The sequence below is a fragment of the Rhinoraja longicauda genome, chromosome 6 (assembly GCF_053455715.1).
Source record: "Rhinoraja longicauda isolate Sanriku21f chromosome 6, sRhiLon1.1, whole genome shotgun sequence".
NCBI lineage: Eukaryota > Metazoa > Chordata > Chondrichthyes > Rajiformes > Arhynchobatidae > Rhinoraja > Rhinoraja longicauda.
In genome coordinates this window covers 14,381,960-14,400,689 of record NC_135958.1, presented here as the reverse complement: position 1 = coordinate 14,400,689, position 18,730 = coordinate 14,381,960, and the positions used below count along the sequence as shown (strand labels likewise).

Genomic DNA, 18,730 nt, shown 5'->3' with positions numbered 1-18,730 from the left:
AATGCCAACAGAAACAATAAATGGTACGCAGGAAGCATTTTACATGCAAGCAAACTGAACTTTTCAGAAGAGCTTTCCTTTAATTACCAATATTACCATGGTCCTGATTTTATTATCAGGCCTGAGCTGATTAGGGGTCCCACTGAGATGCATTGCTTAAGTAGAAATTTATAAATAATTTGCTGTTAAAGCAGTTGAGACATATTCACTTTAAAATTACAAAATCAAGATCTGTCATGTTAAAGTATTAAAGAGAACTTTTATGTAGAAATGAAAAGATGGTGCCAGTTAAGTCAGATTGTCAAAGAAACCCAAATGATTTACGTGTTCTTTAGAGTGAGGAAATTGGCTTTAGACTTTAAAGATACAGAGTGGAAATAGGCCCTTCGGCTACTGAGCCCAAGCTGACCAGCGATCACCTCCTACACTAATATTACTAGGGACAATTTTACAGCTTAAAGAAGACAATTAACCCACAAACCTGCACGTCTTTGTAATGTGGGAAGAAACCAGAGCACCCGAGGAAAACCCACATCGTCATAGGGAGAACGTGCAAATATCGTACGGACAGCACCCGTGGTCATTGATCGACCCTGGGTCTCTGGCTCTGTAAGGCAGAAACTCTACTGCTGTGTCACTGTGCTGCCCTTGGTTCACCTTATTGGGCCAGTCAGCTTATGACCATTAACTGATCGCTGCTTGATCCAGACAGTTAAGGACCACAAGGATGAGCCATAAATACTAGTCTTGCTGGTGATCGATAGATCTAATTTATTGGAGCATATTCCTCACTGCAACCTCGAGAAATTACAATGTACAACATTAGTGCAGAAGCACTCATATGATCCCATGTGTTAATCAGCTGGATATATTTCGATTTAAAAGAAATACTTAAACTGTATCACAATTTGCGGCATTTCCAAATCTTGCTGATGATACAAGAGTTAGTGGTTTTGCAGATAGTGAAGATGGTTGTGAAAGATTGCAGGAGGACCTGGATCAATTGGCCAGGTGGGCGGAGGAATGGTTGATGGAATTTAATACAGAGAAGTGTGAGGCGTTGCATTTTGGGACGTGGAACAAGGGCAGGACCTACACAGTAAATGGTAGGCCTCTGGGTAGTGTTGTAGAGCAGAGGGATCTAGGAGTTAAGTGCATGGTTCCTTGAAGGTCGAGTCGCAGGTAGATAAGATGGACAAAAAGGCTTTTGGCACTTTAGCCTTCATCAGTCAGAGTATTGAGTATACACGTTGGGAGGCCTGAAGAAGGGTCTAGACCGACCCGAAACGTCACCCGTTCCTACTCTCCCGAGATACTGCCTGACCCACTGAGTTACTCCAGCATTTTGTGTCTACCTTCGATTTAAACCAGCATCTGCAGTTTTTTTCCTATAGAAGTTGGGAGGTCATGTTGCAGTTGTATAAGACGTTGGTGAAACCGCATCTAGAATATTGTGTTCATTCAGTTCTGGGCACCATGTTACTGGAAAGATATTGTCAAGCTTGAAAGGGTTCAGAAAAGATTTACGAGGATGTTGCCAGGACTAGAGGGTATGAGCTATAGGGAGAGGTTGTGTAGGCTGGGTCTCTATTCCATAGAGCGCAGGAGGATGAGGGGTGATAGTATAGAGGTATACAAAATCTTGAGAGGAATAGATCAGGTAGATGCACAGAATATCTTGCCCAGAGTTGGGGAAATCGAGGACCAGAGGAAATAGGTTGAAGGCGAGGGGGAAAAAATTTACTAGGAATCCGAGAGGTAACGTTTTCACACAAAAGGTGGTGGATGTATGGACCAAGCTGCCAGAGGAGGTAGTTGAGGCAGGGACCATCTCATCGTTTAAGAAACAGTTAGACAGTTACATGGATAGGACAGGTTTGGAGGGATATGGTTCAATTGCAGGCAAGTTGGACTAATTTAGCTGGGACATTGTTGGCCGGTGTGGGCAAGTTGGGCCAAAGGGCCTGCTTCTACTGACTCTTATGATTCTAATTATTCATCCTCTTCACACAAGCTAGCTTTCAGGGGACACTGCTTCTGTGAACTGAAACCTATTCTTGTGCATTGGGTAGTCATCAGAAGTGAAACAGCCAGCTCATCTTAGTCTCTGTATCTCCCCATTTGACTGAGCCCACCAATGATTAATCTAGCTTTTGCTGGTAAAATTATATAGAGGAACTAATGATAAACCTGAGATTGCACATTTAGAATGGAGATGAGGAGGAATTTCTTTCGCCAGAGGGTGGTGAATCAGTGCAATTCATTGCCACAGATGGCCGTGACAGAGCTTGGACAGAGACCAAGACATTGGGTATTTTTTAAGCAGAGATTGATAGGTTCTTGATTAGTAAGAGCATCAAAGGTTTCGGGGAGGAGGCATGAGAATGGGGTTGAGGGAAAAATAGATCAGCCTTGACTGAATTGCAGAGTAGGCTCCATGGGCTGAATGGTCCAATTAGAGCATAGAACAGCACAGCACAGGAGTCGGCCCTCCAGGCCACAACGTTTGTGCCTAACATGATGCCTCGCTGAACTGATCTCATCTGACTGCAAGTAATCCATATCCTTCCATGTGCCTATGTAAAAGATTCTTAAATGCCACTATTGTATCTGCCTGCACTACCACCTGTGGCAATGCATTCCACCCCCAACCACCTTCTGTGTAAAATACTTGCCCCACACATCTCCGTTACATTTCCCCCCTCTCACCTGATAGCTTTGCCCTGTGGTGTTGGCAATTTCCACCCTTTGATAAAGGATTTGACTGTCTGTCCTATCTACACCTCCCATAATTGTATACACTTCTATCAAGTGTCCCTCAATCTCTTACGTTCCAGAGGAAACAATCCAAGTCTATCCAACCTCTCCCTATAGCTGAATCCCTCTAATCCAGGCAGCATTCGGATAAACCTCCTCTGCACCACCTCCAAAGCTTGCCTGTAATGGGGCAACCAGGACTGCACTCAATACTCCAAACACCGCCAGACTAAGTCCCATAGAGCTGCATCAAGACTTCTTGATGCTTATATTCAATACCCCTAGCAATGAAGGCAAGCAAACCATATGCCTTCTTTACCACCCAATCTACCTGCGCTGCCACCTTTAGCGAGCTATGGAATTGAAATTTTGCTCATATGTCTTATGGTCTCACACAATCTATTCCAAAAAATGCTCCTGTGTTATGAAAACATTAACTTCTTAACATTAATCTACAATAGACACAAAATCTCTCTGCCTATTTGTCTCTGCCCCAACCGATGCAGTGATCAACAGAGCAAATGGAAAATTAAGGAACAAGAAGGACCATTTGATTATACCAGTGACAGAAACCCACAGCTTCAAAAAATGCCGCACCCAGTGCACTTCCACAGCCAACCCTGTTGTATCTCTGCCAAAGTTACAGCAGTAGAGCCGATGAGGGAGTAGTTAGTGCCAGTCATACACGACCTGCTTCACTGGGTACTGATTCCACACTGATACTGGCTTATTCTTTCCTGTGTAATTAAAATCACCATCATTTACTTCAGAGTCGGCAAGGTGGATATTAGATGGAGCTCTCACAAACCAGGTTTGGCAATCAGAAACAAGGATTGCTTTAATATTCCAATAAACCTGGCCTCACTAACAAATTTTATTTTTTAAAAGGTTGATACGTAGAATTTCTCACAATCAAAAGCAAATGGGTCCAAATTGGGTCACATCTACAAAATCCTTTTATTTCTGTGAACACAAGGATATAAGAAAATAGGAGCAGGGGTTGGCCACTCGGCCCCTCACGTTTGTTCAACCACAGCTGATCTGCCCTAGCCCCTATCTCCTCTTCTGTGCCATTTCCACATTGCTCTCAATTCCCTAAACTTTCAAAAAATATTGACTTCCTCTTAAATACTTTCAATGGCCTTGCCTCCACAATCCTCTGGGATTCCATAGACCCACTGCCTGTAATGGGGCAACCAGGATCCACTGCCTCAGCAAGATGATTCCACTGGCATGTATCAACGGAACCAACAGCGTTTTCAGTGGAAACAATAGACAATAGATAATAGGTGCAGGAGTAGGCCATTCAGCCCTTCGAGCCAGCACCGCCATTCAATGCGATCATGGCTGATCACTCTCAATCAGTACCCCGTTCCTGCCTTCTCCCCATACCCCCTCACTCCGCTATCCTTAAGAGCTCTATCCAGCTCTCTCTTGAAAGCATCCAACGAACTGGCCTCCACTGCCTTCTGAGGCAGAGAATTCCACACCTTCACCACTCTCTGACTGAAAAAGTTCTTCCTCATCTCCGTTCTAAATGGCCTACCCCTTATTCTTAAACTGTGGCCCCTTGTTCTGGACTCCCCCAACATTGGGAACATGTTTCCTGACTCTAATGTGTCCAATCCCCTAATTATCTTATATGTTTCAATAAGATCCCCCCTCATCCTTCTAAATTCCAGTGTATACAAGCCCAATCGCTCCAGCCTTTCAACATACGACAGTCCCGCCATTCCGGGAATTAACCTAGTGAACCTACGCTGCACACCCTCCATAGCAAGAATATCCTTCCTCAAATTTGGAGACCAAAACTGCACACAGTACTCCAGGTGCGGTCTCACCAGGGCCCGGTACAACTGTAGAAGGACCTCTTTGCTCCTATACTCAACTCCTCTTGTTACGAAGGCCAACATTCCATTGGCTTTCTTCACTGCCTGCTGTACCTGCATGCTTCCTTTCATTGACTGATGCACTAGGACACCCAGATCTCGTTGAACTCCCCCTCCTCCTAACTTGACACCATTCAGATAATAATCTGCCTTTCTATTCTTACTTCCAAAGTGAATAACCTCACACTTATCTACATTAAACTGCATCTGCCATGTATCCGCCCACTCACACAACCTGTCCAAGTCACCCTGCAGCCTTATTGCATCTTCCTCACAATTCACACTACCCCCCAGCTTAGTATCATCTGCAAATTTGCTAATGGTACTTTTAATCCCTTCGTCTAAGTCATTAATGTATATTGTAAATAGCTGGGGTCCCAGCACCGAACCTTGCGGTACCCCACTGGTCACTGCCTGCCATTCCGAAAGGGCCCCATTTATCCCCACTCTTTGCTTTCTGTCTGTCAACCAATTTTCTATCCATGTCAGTACCCTACCCCCAATACCATGTGCCCTAATTTTGCCCACTAATCTCCTATGTGGGACCTTGTCGAAGGCTTTCTGAAAGTCGAGGTACACCACATCCACTGACTCTCCCCTGTCAATTTTCCTAGTTACATCCTCAAAAAATTCCAGTAGATTTGTCAAGCATGATTTCCCCTTCGTAAATCCATGCTGACTCGGAATGATCCCGTTACTGCTATCCAGAAACCGTTCCCAAGCACAAGATGTGGCAAGTAATGATTCACATTCTAACTATTTCTTATGGGGGTTGGCCAAACTTCAATCAATACCTCCACCAGATGGATCATTGCCAGTGGTGGAAACAAGGCAGACTGTGAAGAATGTCCAAACCCGCTTTATCTTATATAAACAGGTTTACTCTAGTCACCCAATCAAATCCTCTCATATTTCATGTTTATTTCTGTGCTCAAGAGATGATTGACGGCAGACCCGAGGAATAAACCTTTCATTGCTCTGCTAAGTGCTCCCAAATCAGCCATGGTATGAATAGGATGAAATGTAGAGCACCCAGTTCTGCCCCACTAATTAATGCCAACTGCAGTCAAAGAGTCTTTCTATGACAACACATAATTTTTACAGGCCATGTTAAGCATTCTTAAAGCGATATTTCACATCAATCCTGGATCTTGACTAACAACAGGCTGGTTAGTGCAGTTGACTGACCTAAAAATATTCCACTCAGAAACAGGCAACTGAAAGCTGAGGAACCCCTTGCAGACTGAAGGGGAGTTCTTTGAACAGTGTTCACCCAATCTACATTGGATTTCACTCCAATATAGAAGAGAACATTTTGCAAGTTCCAGATGCAGTTCACTAGAGTGGAAATTCAAGTGATTCACCAGGAAGGTATTTCAGGACCCCTAGATGGAGCAAAGAAAATGGCAAACGGGGAGGTGTTGCATCTCCTACTGTTTCATGGGAAACTGCAGTTAGAACTTCTGAGGTTGTTAAAGGAGATGGAAGAACGAAACAAGGAGCCACAGAGTGAATGCTTCATTTGGAACATTGAATTAAGAGGGGAGGAAACTTTGTGTCTGGTGGTGGCATCATGTTGGTGGTGGTGGAAATTACAGAGGATGTGGAAGTTGGTGGAATTGAAGGTAAAGTTCAGGGGAACCTTATCCTTGCAGTGGGAGGGGGGAGAGTAGGTTAGTACAAAACAGCAAGAAATGAATTAGATGCAGTTGGAGTCCTGTCAACAATGAAAGATGAAAAAGGCATGGTTAAAGAATTTGTGTGGAAAGTGCTTTATCCATTCATGTGCAATGGAGCCAGAGGAACTGGGAGAATGGGAGGAGGTGTGCTCAAGATAGCTGTGGGAGTCTGTGATGGATATTGATTGCTAACCTATCCAATGAGATTGAGGAAATAAATTGAGAAAGGTTAGAGAAAATACACATCAAAATGAGAGTGGGGTGAAACTGGCAGCAACAATGCGTTTGAATTCTGTACAAGGTTGCCAAGCACCTCCAAAACAATCAACAAAGTGGTGGGAAAGAAGAGGGAGGAGGCCAAATATGTGTGAACCAAGAAGTTTCCAAAGCCTCCCACAACAATATACACATATTGGCCTCTGCAGGATTTCATATCTGCGCCCTTGACTTGCAGTTTAAAAAATGGAGAAGTGGTTCAGTGTGAGAACGAATTCAGCCACGTGAAGCAGTGTGGTGGTGAGGGGGATTGGTCAGGCTCTCTGTTCTGCAAGAATTCTGCATTAAAGTGGAGGTGTTCAGAGATTGGATGCCCATGGTGAAAATGAGCCTGTTGAGATCAGTATACCTGAAACTCAATGAGGCAGAGGACATCAGAGGTATCGCAAATGGAAATAGGTTCCACCAGAGAATAAATTATGAGTCTCCCAGGTTACTCCGACATGTGGGTCATAGGGAGAAAGATAGAAGCAGGTTGTGCAGGGTTGGGAGAATATGATGCTGGAGGCTGTGGAGAGATGATACGTGAAAACATGTGGGCAATGATTAAGAGACAATGTCCTGGCGCTCAAAAGACCATAGTCCAGGCACGAGGGAATGTCTGAGAACTGGCTTTCAACCTCTCTGAGGCAGAGTTCAGTTCAACAAAACAAATAGCAACACTCTTGTCAGCTGGCTGAACAATAATGTTTGTGTGGGTTCTCAGTGGGCAGTGTATTGCAACTTCAAAGGAGAGTTGTTTAGAAAAAAATTTGGAATAGTCAATGCCAATGTAAGAGGCCAAAGAGAGGGATGCAGGTGGATTGGTCTTTAGAACAGTCTAAAACAAGCAGTTAATATATCAGCTTCTCTGAAATGTCATATTTAATCAATACTTGACTTCTAAATACCACAATCAGCTAACAGACTATATCATATTGTAGTCTAATTGTCCATTTATGTCACCAAATCAAAACACGAGGTTACATGACCCCACTGAGGCGATCACTGATATACTTCCAGTTCCTTTGCATATGGTTTATAGAGGAAATTGTTAAAAACGTTGACGTTTCTTTTAAAAGGAAGAACAGATATTTGGAATTTGAAAAGTATGGAAAATTATGTTAAAACCTAGCTCCAAAGGAAAGGTTAACTGAGATTTCGCTCAATTCAGAGGGAGCTGGGGTATCTTGAACAGCAGAGAATTATGTGGCAATACAAATGAATGCTCTTCAACTTGCACCAGTGTCTAAAAAGAACTAATGAGATAAATTACATATTTTGAGAAGCAGAGACATGGTCTAAAGCAACAAAGAGAAGATGATGGCAATGGGACTATCTTTAAAAATGCAGCACCACCCTATTCAGAATCAGCAGATGATAATACGACAAGAATAAACATATGGTGCGGAACTGCCCGGACAATAGTGAACGTTTTACATCTCATCTAACTCAAGGGGACATTAAAACCCTTTGACAATAATTATAGCTTTGTAAGATAAAAGGTGCTTTTGTTTTAGGTTTATGTAGAAACAGCAAGAGATTGCTCAGGTTTGCTCTAACATTCCAGATTTTCATTCTGACAGATTTTGTATATCGCAGTTTGAAACAGAGGTGATCCCATCCCTAAATTTTGAAAATAAAAGACTCATTTGGGATAGAATTTACAACTGGACATTCAATTTGCCTGGAGTAGGAAGGAAATAGGCTTGATGATTTTTTTTCCCCACATGAAATGAATGTGGTAAAATCAATTCAAACAGGCACAAGACAGGAAATAAATATTTGGTATCTTCTCACCAAGACATACAAGGGGGATTGATAAACTGGTTTCTCTGGCTGGGAAGTCTACATTCTGGGGGAATGTTTTCACGATAAGGAGTGCAGAACAATTATAAGTTGCGTACTCTAAGAATTCTCAGGTTTCTTTTTAATTAAGTTGTGTACTCTAAGAATTCTCAGGTTTTTTTTTGTTTTGTAACCTCAATCTGTTTTTAGGGTACCTGTTCAGATGTTTCATCGTCATAGAGAGAGATGACATGTAAATATACTGGGTTTTGTGAAAAAACGTATGGTGTGGAAATGCCCGGGCAATAGTGAACGTTTTGCATCTCATCTAACGCACAAGGACATTAAAACCCTTTGACAATAATTGTGTGTTAAGGAATATGCAGCGGTGTCTCTGTGTTTCCGCACTGTATCTCTAAACCAAACTAGTGGAATCTTCCACTCCACATCCACTCTATACAGGCTTTTCACTATTCACTAGGTTTTAATGAGGTCCCCGCTTATCCCCCTTAAACCTCAGTGAGTACAGGCCCAGAGTTGTCAACCGCTCATCATATGCTCTTCCTCTCCAAGGTCCATGAAAAGCACTCATATCATCCGGCTTCACATTAATCTTCCATAAATTTCCCAGACATAATCATGACAGGTCAATTTCTGTCCTCAAAAACTATAAAGGCAAAGTACACCTCAGAAGCAGGTCATTCAGGCCATTGCATCCATGGCAACCTATGTGCCAATGTACACAGAATCAATTTTCTGCACTAGGTCCATATCCTTCTATGCTTGAGGCACATTAGAGCTCCTCTGTGATTGTAATCAATGTGGACTACTCTTCCTCGACAACAACTTATTTTGCACCTTTAATGCGGGAAAACTAAACACGTGAAGGACTTCTCAGCAATTCAATCAAATAATCGGGGTTTTGGCAAGAAGAAAAACAGGGTTAAGAAAAAAATTGATTTAATAAGAGTTTTTAGTGGAAAGCTGGAAGAAAAATGGCTGTCTGTTGTTGAACACACAGCCATAACTGATGAAGTGGGAGTAAGGATACACTAAGGCTTCATATTCAACTGCACTTTCACCTTCCGATGCCTCTCGGGGCCATCACGCAATGTGGAATTTACTTTGTATGCTTGTAATCCAATTTTTCTAAATTGCTACGCATGTGTCTCCACCTTTTGCTCCATCCTGCACATCACCACCTCCAGGATCTTCCCTTGGTCTTCCTCCCTGCCCTAAGTAATTATTACATTTCCAAAGCACAAACCAGGAATGCGACAGAAAACTCTCTACTTGACTGGAACAAAGCATCTCCGACCGCACCAAAGAAACATGGTACTATGACTAATCTGTGGCTTCCCGAAGTGGAGAATCTCAAATATATGTAACCTTTCATTTTAAAGAAATGCTTCCTCATCTCACTCCTTATCGTGAAAACATTCCCCCAGAATGTAGACTTCCCAGCCAGAGAAATCAGTTTATGAATTCCTCTTGTAGTCTCATTGGGAAGATACCAAATAAATCTTCTTCGTGTATGAATAAAAAGATTCCTGAAATTCTTATAAGTTTTAATAATTGGTAAAATTTCAAGGTGGGAAATTTTAATTTAGTTGGAAAGTTTAAAGCTGTGAGTTGAGGAAAATTTTCCAAAACCCAATTCTCTTGTGCAACTCACACTTTTTTTTAGTGTGCATTCAACAATTATGCACTGAGAAATATTACACTGTTAATGAGTTTCAGCTGAACGGCTAGGGATTCCTAAATGTTCTACATGAAACCATTTAAGCATTGGTAAGCTACCAATTTATTTTATTGTATTTTTGTTTAAAAACAAGATGTGGGTCGGTACGGGGAGGAGTGGAGGTCAGCAGCAGCTGACCAAATGACTTCACAAACATAAATTTGAAGCACTGCCTTTAAATTGTTGTTTATGATGGAGGCAAAATGTAATGATGTCAGGAGTGAGTGAATGATATGAAAAATATCTGCCATCAAGCTGTGTTATACTTTACAGCATTTCACTTGAGCAGTACACGAGCGGTAGGAGCCATGACTTGAAGGTTAAACGGATTACGTGCCATTTCAAATGAACACAATTGGACTTTAGTAGCTGCACTACAAGTCATTTTGTCAGCTGTAAAATGGGAAAATATTGCAATATAAAGACTCTCCTACTAAGACCCCAAAGAAGTGAAATTTTACATAATACATTTCTAGTTAATTGCAAATAGAATTGTGATATTCCATGCAATGTAAAGATTTATTTTGGACTTAGTTGTTTAAGCAGTGGGTGGAGGTTATTTTTGTACCTCCCGCTTATCACCCCCCACAATAACTGATCACACGGGATCAGGTGCAAAAGGTTCATTGTAACGGTATCTAATCATCTTGAACTGCAAAGATCAGGGACCTAACAGTGGTACTATTGGGAGTTCTAAAGTAAAACCAATACAAAATTAAATCATTTGATCCTTTCAATGTGAGTTTTCTGCACATATTGCAGATCAGCTTGTGGTAAGACTTGGTGCTCTAACACTCATGATACGCGACTGTGCTTTCAATCAATGTATTATACAGCAAGTAACATTTCTGAAAGCCTAACGTTCTCTAAAATGGAAAGAGCTTTTGGAATTGTGCAGCTCAATTGTGATTTCCAGCAATGAACAATTTTAGACATTTTCAACTTTCTCAATCTGTCGCTTAATCAATCCAAGCAGAACTATTTAATAAACACAAACTTCTAGCCAGTGACATTGCATGTTCAGATGTTAGTCTATACTAAGAATTACCTAATTGTCCAAAGCCAATTTGCCACCAGCTGTTACTCAAATATTGTTTATGGCACATATCTGCCAATAGCTCGATATGTCCCTAGGTACAACACAATGTAAATAAGCAACCATGCTCATGAATCCATTGAACATTCGTGTTTCTTGCATAATATCACCAGGGGCATCCCAAATATCGAAATGTTGTTGTTCACATCATACAGTGTATGTCAGTGGAAAGTTTCAAAGAGACTGTATCCACTGTTTGTCCCTGCCCTCATTCTGTGCCCAACTAAAGATGTGTGAATAATTCAATATTTTGTATTCATTATCTCTCTCCATAATTCACAAATGATTGATAATAATGTTATTTTCCTTCATAGCTATTAAACTCTCAGATGCTGACAATGTTTTTCATTTGACATCCCTTTCCTTTAAAACCAAACTGGTCCAGAATCCACCTATAACAATTGGTTTGGTGTCATTGCCAGCAGTGGCATTTGGTCCGTACTGCAATAATTTTAAAAAAAGAAATATATTTGAAAATTATTTATTTTGAGGTGATTGTGTTTGCATGATGTAACCAGTCCATGGATTTCAACTTCTGTACAATTTCCACGGTTCAGTCAACGCTAGACCTCAAATAGGTTGAAGCACTGCAAAGACCACATAATACCAAACACAGAACACTCATAGCCAGTGTCCAACCGTGTGGCAAAATCGGGTCACACGGTGAAATATATTTCAATTCTGAACTGCAGAGATGGTTCGTTTTATTTCAGTACTGACACCAGTCTTAGCGGCAGGTGTGCTGTGTAGGTGAACAGATTACAGCCTTGCTTCTGTACAGGTAGGCAGTGCTTCATTCATGTGCAGTGCATAGCAAGGGTTGGGGCAACAAGAAAAGATGCAATTCCCTAATTGCCTCTGGGTATTCTGTGCTATTTGGCGGCGCGGAGATTGGGACGATTTCTGCAGGATTATCGTGAGGGAAACGAGAATGGTTCTTTCTCTCTGTTGATGTCCGCACCAGTCCACTCTTGCTGCTGTTGACGGCGTTCCCCAGAGGCAGCGCTTGCGGATAGCTCCGTTGCTTTTAACCCAGTGCACGCCAGGCTCGGAGCACCCGCGGGGATTCGAGCAGCTCCGCCCGCTGCGTGGCCGCTCTGCCCCTCCCTTCTCTCCGCCCTCTCCGCCCCTCCCACGGCGCCCGAGCGCGGCCGAAGCCGAAGCCGCTCGGCGTATCTGCCTGGGCGCTGTCCACCAACGAAAGCGGCTGAAAGGCGCTCGGCCGCCAGCGGTCTCCACACGCTCACGCCGCCTCTCGCCCCCCCGGCTCCAACCTGCCACTGGTCTCTCTCCAAGCTTAAACCCCCTCTAGGGGGCCGGGATAGTCCCTGAATGAAGCTCTTGCTCAGGAGTGACGGGATAGGGTCTATCACCTTTCATTCCGGCCGCTCAGAGAGCACAGTCCGGGCTAAACTCCAGTCCCACGCAGAACTGAGCGGCGGTGAAACAACGACCCCGCCCGCACCCACCCCTTGCACGCACTGACCCGCCTGTCATTACACATGGAGCCAAGAGCCCAACAAATCAAACGTGGACGGTAATGGCATCAAACGCCACAAAGCACCCCATGGCAAACGGGATAAAACATCTCCAAAAGCGCTTGACAGAAGACATTGGACATATAATCAAATGCTTGGTTGCGGTGAGAGGACTAGAAGAAGCGCTTTTCAGGAGGAGGGGTGGAGAGGCCGGGTGCTAAAGGGTGGGTAGATGACCCCGAATTCAAGGCTGGCTTCTTGTGCTGAAGCAAAAGACAATGAAAGCTAGAACCAGAGATGTACATTTCTCTGTGCCTTGTAGGGTGGAGAATGTAAACTATGATGGAGCCATGAAAGATCTGAATGCGAGGGGGGGGGGGGGGGGGGGGGATTTAACGTGACTGGAGTTGGGGGGGGGGGTAAACTGGTTTGTAGGGGTGTTTTGGGAAACACCAAAAAAAAAGGACTTGGCACTAGTTTGGATATAACGGGTGGATTTTTGATATTGTCTAGAAATAACATATATATAGGTGAGGATTTAGTTGAGGCAGTGTGGAGATATGGAACATTGACGTAATAGCAGTAGTAGTACACCCCTGCTAATGTGCACAAAAAGAACCAATGCCCGGAAGCCAACATGGTTCAGAAAGCAGACCTCGACCATACCGTGTCTCTAACCTGTACCAACCCAGTGTAAAATAATCCACAAACCAAATTAATTTAGGCTGCAACACCGACATGAGACCCAGGAACAGCATCTTCAATCTTATCTGCTTGTTCTTCCAAGAAGAAGCACCTGAGACTCAAATGTCACCACCCGGATATGAACCCAGCTTTCACTGAAGAAGGGTCTCGACCCGAAACACCACCTATTCCTTTTCTCCAGGGATGCTGTCTGACCCACTGAGTTACTCCGGCTTTTTGTGTCCACCCCCAGCTTCCACGTTGATATACAAAGAGATCACAGGAAGAAACATGCAGTCATTCTACCCCTCAGTCAGCTCATGCTTTATTTTAATCAACTCCATGCAATCACCACCAAGACATTTCTTGACACCTTACCAAATTAAATCCCATCAATCATGGTCCTGAACATTTCAATTGTCTCAGTGATCATAACACTTCTGGAGATGAAAAGTCCAGATTTCTACTACCTTTACATGGGAAAAGCTCTCCATGATTTCAGTATTGAAATGCCAAGATTATCATTATTTTTTCAATGTACCCTGAGTTCCAATTGCTCTGGAGCAGGGCTGGAGGAGGTGAAATTATCATTTTTAACTCTCAAAAATTATTTCACTGATTGGCATTTAGCATTCTTAACTCAAGGGAACAAGCCAAGCACGTAATTTAAGCTCCAATATTATCCTAGTGGATCTGTGCTGCGTTAATTATCCAAGGCAATACACTCTTCCTAGGATGGAATGACCAGGATAAAGCATATGACAATCCAGATGTGCTCTGTACAAATGGGACATGGTTCGTTGCTTTTTGTATTCCAATCCCCTTGAGGTAACAACTAACATCCCATTAGCCTTGGACTGCTGTCCCAACGCATCCACTATCTTTTAGTGATTTGTGTGCATGGCCATTCACTTCCACCAGACACAAACCTGGGCCAGCCACACAAATTACAGACAGGCCTCGATCATTATTATACAGCAGAAATAGACTGGTTAGAATGTTCAGCACATTCCTTTATTAAACCCTCCCCCTCCTTCCAAAGCGTCTCTATCCCACATTGCCTGAAGAAATCAGGATTCAATTGAATGTATTGGATAGGGTGGGACCAAACTGACCAGAAATTCCACGAATTCCAACCATTTATTAATACTGTGAATCGGAATCTGTGCAACCATGCTGATTAATTACCACAATGAATCGTGACGGTAAAATCTGGGTTAAAGGCTTTAAAACGACAAATGTTCAGGTTGCCGTCTGTCGGGTTAATTTCGCATCCATTGTAGATATTTGTTTTAATAAATCTCAGAGAGCTGGCCTTCCAGCCCAGTGGCAAAAAGACTTGACCAAACATGAGAGCTTGGTGTTACATCTTAATTGGTAGCGGTAGATGATTGCCCCCCACCCCTCCCCTCCCCTCCCCTCCACCGAACCCCAATCTCTGTCTTGATGCATACTCGCACATTCGCTGAGCAGACCCAGCCATGCCATCACAGCTACAACGTTAAGTACACCAGATCCACACCCTTTCCCAAAGAAACGAGGACACTGGACGCAAATAAACAGCCCATCCTCAGCAACAACAACAAAATCTGGACCCTCCAATGGTCAAAGTGCACATGTTGAGAAAAGTCACAGTACTTCAACCAAAGCCTTCAATATATTGGAGACAGGAGACTGGGTAATAGCACCATAAATATGGCGGTCTCTATCATTAATATACATCTAACCACAAGATACAGTCTCGACTCAAAAATGAGGCGTGAACATATGGAGAGGGTGATGTGTGCGCGATGTTATAAATCCATTTCGAATGATAAAATCAAATCATCGTCTCCCCTCAAAATAAAAGCAGAAGCCACTTACTTCATTTGCTTAACGATGGTGCTTTTCCCCGATTCGCCCGCCCCTGTAGGAAAACAGAGAGAGAACGAGGGAAGATGAGAGAAAGTGGTTACGGGGAACGGGGGGAAAGGTAAGGAGATAAAGGGAGATTAGAGTGAGCGGGCTGGCCGGGAGCTCGCTGCCTGCTGGCCGGGGCTGTTAGTGAGGGTAGTCGGCGGGAGAAGGCAGGGAGGGGTAGGTGGGGTAGGTGGGGGAGCTCAGGGCTTACCGAGAAGCAGCAGCTTGACATCCTTGGCGGCGCTGATACCATCCTCTTTGATGCCTTTCTCGATGGCTTTGTTCCGCTCCATGGCTGCCCTTTCCTCGGCGCTCATTGTACATCCCATGGTTAGTGTGTGGAAAGTCGCACAGCTCTGGCCTCTCACTCTCTCACTCACTCGCTCCGACTGAACCCTCTTGCTGCGAGACGCCGGGTTTCTAATCGCACATCAAAAGCCGAGAGGGTGGGGGAGGAAAAAAAACAGAAGCAGCCGGCCTCACTCACTCCGTCCCTTTACGGTCGTACAGAAGAAGCAGGAATATCCTGGAATAAAGCTGGCGTTATTTTTTTGTTTTTTTTCCTCTCTCGCACACTCTCTCGCCGCAGCTCTGCACAATCAAGGCAGCGGATGAGCCTTCGGATGGGGAGGGGAGGAGAGTGAGAGAGAGAGAGAGAGACAGAGAACGGGCAGAGACTGTCAGTGGATTAGTGTGGGGTAAGATGTGCTGGGCGGCGGTTCAGCCCGTTCGCATCGTTCGGCTGCTGACAATGGAGATAGAGAGGGAGGGAGAGAGAGAGAGAGAGAGAGAGAGAGGGAGAGGGAGAGGGAGTGCGCCAGCCTCTGCCCCGCTCCACACTGACGTCAAAACACACTGAGCCTGCGCCAAGCCACCAACACCCAGCGCCGCCGCTGACTGCACCTTAAGCAGCGAGAGAGCACTGGAGGTGTGGTGTGGGGTGGGGTGTGGGCGTCCGAGTGCATCTCCTCATTGCAAGGCGTGCCACTAAAGGCTGCAATCTCGCCTGTGACAACCCCCCTGTGACAACCCCCCTCCATCCCCACCCCCCCCCCCCCTCCATCCCCATCCCCATCCCCCCTCCATCCCCACCCCCCCTCCATCCTCACCCCCCTCCATCCCCCTCCACCCCCACCCACTCCTCCCCTACCCCCACCCCCACCCACTCCTCCCCTCAAACCGTTTGTGGGAGTGGACGGGCGGGATCAAGGCGACTGAAGTCAATATTTGCATTGCGAAATCTGAACGCACAGCCATCAACCCGGTGTGCTCACAATATTCAATGCAAACCCATGTCCGAGAACCATCTAGCTCTCACTATCTGCACGCACACGGACGCTGCTAGATTTCATATGCCTTTATCGAATTTAAAGAAGGATTCTGATCCATACGCTCCCGGGAGCCCGATATTACGGTCGGCACTTTCAATTGATCACACCCTGGTCTCCGAATGGATTTTAACCACAATATCGCCGGGCGCTGAAGCATTTAAGTTACTGCCCATGACGTTTGAGCCCAACGCAGGCTGGCAAAACGCGGCTTAAATCGGACTATTAGACGGGGGGAAGAGTGAGGGGAGCGGTGTTAGATTAACACAGACACGGCGTGGGCGACGTGAGCCAACGGCCCAAGATATGTTCTTAATTGTATGCCGGAGCGGGCGCTTCCATTTTCCAGGTCTCTGGGCGTGGACAGTACCTGAGATGCCCAAGTCAGACAAGATCCCAAAACAGGCTATTCATTCACCACTCCCGCCAAGCAGAAGCATCATGTTGACAATTCAAATCTATAAATAATGTCCGCTGCCAAACCCCTCTCGCCGCAACAGCCCTTTCCCAACTGCCTGTGAGATTCCTACAACCTCAGTAGAACAACCCCCACCCCACCAAAACCAAACCCCTGTTTGATCACTTCTCCCACGGTGACATCTGGATCAATCCACTCCCCCCCCCCCCCCCCCCAGAACAATCATTCTCGCAGCAAACAGATGTGGTTTAGAATATCCGATCATCCGTTATCCATTAGGAGGATTATGTTTTACTAAACATGATTTTTTTTTTAAATCAATGCAATATTTATGAAGTGGTTTGAGGAGATGTGCATCGGCGGTGTGTTGAGTAGAGAGAGAGAGAGGCGAAGATGAAAGGCGCGCTAAAATGGGAATTATGAAAACTCTGCGATGAAAGTGGGCGAACACTCAATTCGATAATTGCCGGAATACCATTTGTGTAGCCAAGCTCCGCCTGAGAATTGGTCTTCCTTCGAAGGAGCTGTTTTGGAACTCACTTCCCCGCCCTACATGCCCTACATGCCCCACACCGCTTGCTCTGCCGCTGCAGTGCTGTCGTTCCAAGGTTCACACGATTCAGTGGGCCCACCCAAGAAGACAGACCGAAATAGCTGGTCGTAAATACAGGGTCGTTTGCACGATTGGGTACTACTTTAAAGTCAGGTAGCCAAACCCAAAGGATAAATAAAACATACACCTGTCCAATATACCTTATAAGAGGCCATTTCGGCCCGTCCGGTTCATGCCAGCCCACAGAGCAAACGCATCCCCCACTGTTTTTTTTCCTTCATAAATTCATAAGTTGTAATGCAGAATTAGACCATTTGACCCATCAAGTCTACTCCACTATTCATTCATGTCTTTCCCTCTCAACCCCATTCTCGCCTTCTCACCATAACCCCAGACACCCCTTCTAATCAAGAATCTGTAATATCCATTGAATTTATGCCTTCTGTAACTATTTACCCCACACTCCCATCAACTCTACAGATTTTACTATTCATCGACACACCAGGAGGAATCTACAGTGGCTGAGTAACTTACCATCCCACAGTTCTTTTGGGTGTGGGAGGAAACTGGTGCACTCAGAGGAACAGGCAGAATGCATAAACCTGGGGTAGGAGTTGTGCCTGGGTCACCTGAGCTGTTAGGCAGCAACTCTACTGGCTGTTGAAAAGTTTGGGACTTGTGTCAGCATGACAGCTTTATCCAGGGACCCAACGCTCTCTGTGTAAAATACTTGCCCAAACATCTCCTTTAAATTTTTCTCCACTCAACGTAAAGCTTTCCCCTCTAATCTTTGGGGACAATCACCCTTTCTATGCCTCTCATCAGTTTATATACTTCCACCAGGTCCCCCTCAACCTCTGATGCTTCAGAGAAAAAAATCCAAGTTTGTACAAACTCTTCTTATGGCTAAAATTCTCTAATTTAGGCAGCATTCTTATACACAGTACCTCGGCACCCTTTCCAAGGCCCCCACATCCTTTCTGTAAAGGACCCGAACTGCGCACAATATTCTAAATATGGCCTAACCAAAATCTATCAAGCTGCAATGAAACTTTCTGATGCCTATACTCAATGCCCGACCAATGAAGGCAAGCATACCATATGTCTTCTCTATCACTCTATCTACTTGCGTGGCCATTTTCAGGGAGATATGGACTAGGATCCA

The 18,730-nt window shown here is 44.6% G+C and overlaps 1 protein-coding gene across 2 annotated transcripts in view; it reads right to left on the bottom strand.

Moving 5' to 3' along the window:
* Positions 1 to 16,177, bottom strand: part of gnao1b (guanine nucleotide binding protein (G protein), alpha activating activity polypeptide O, b) — a 211,135-nt gene extending 194,958 nt beyond the window's left edge. Inside the window, exons 1-2 of one of the 2 annotated variants that reach the window (XM_078400502.1) lie at positions 15,478 to 16,177; positions 15,231 to 15,273 (exon numbers count right to left, since the gene is read on the bottom strand). In XM_078400502.1, the coding sequence (XP_078256628.1) occupies positions 15,231 to 15,273; positions 15,478 to 15,595 (161 nt within the window). In that variant the 5' untranslated portion in view covers positions 15,596 to 16,177. The remainder of the gene's footprint in view (positions 1 to 15,230; positions 15,274 to 15,477) is intronic. The other variant, XM_078400501.1, reaches the window with a different exon arrangement.
* Positions 16,178 to 18,730: the final 2,553 nt, after the last annotated feature.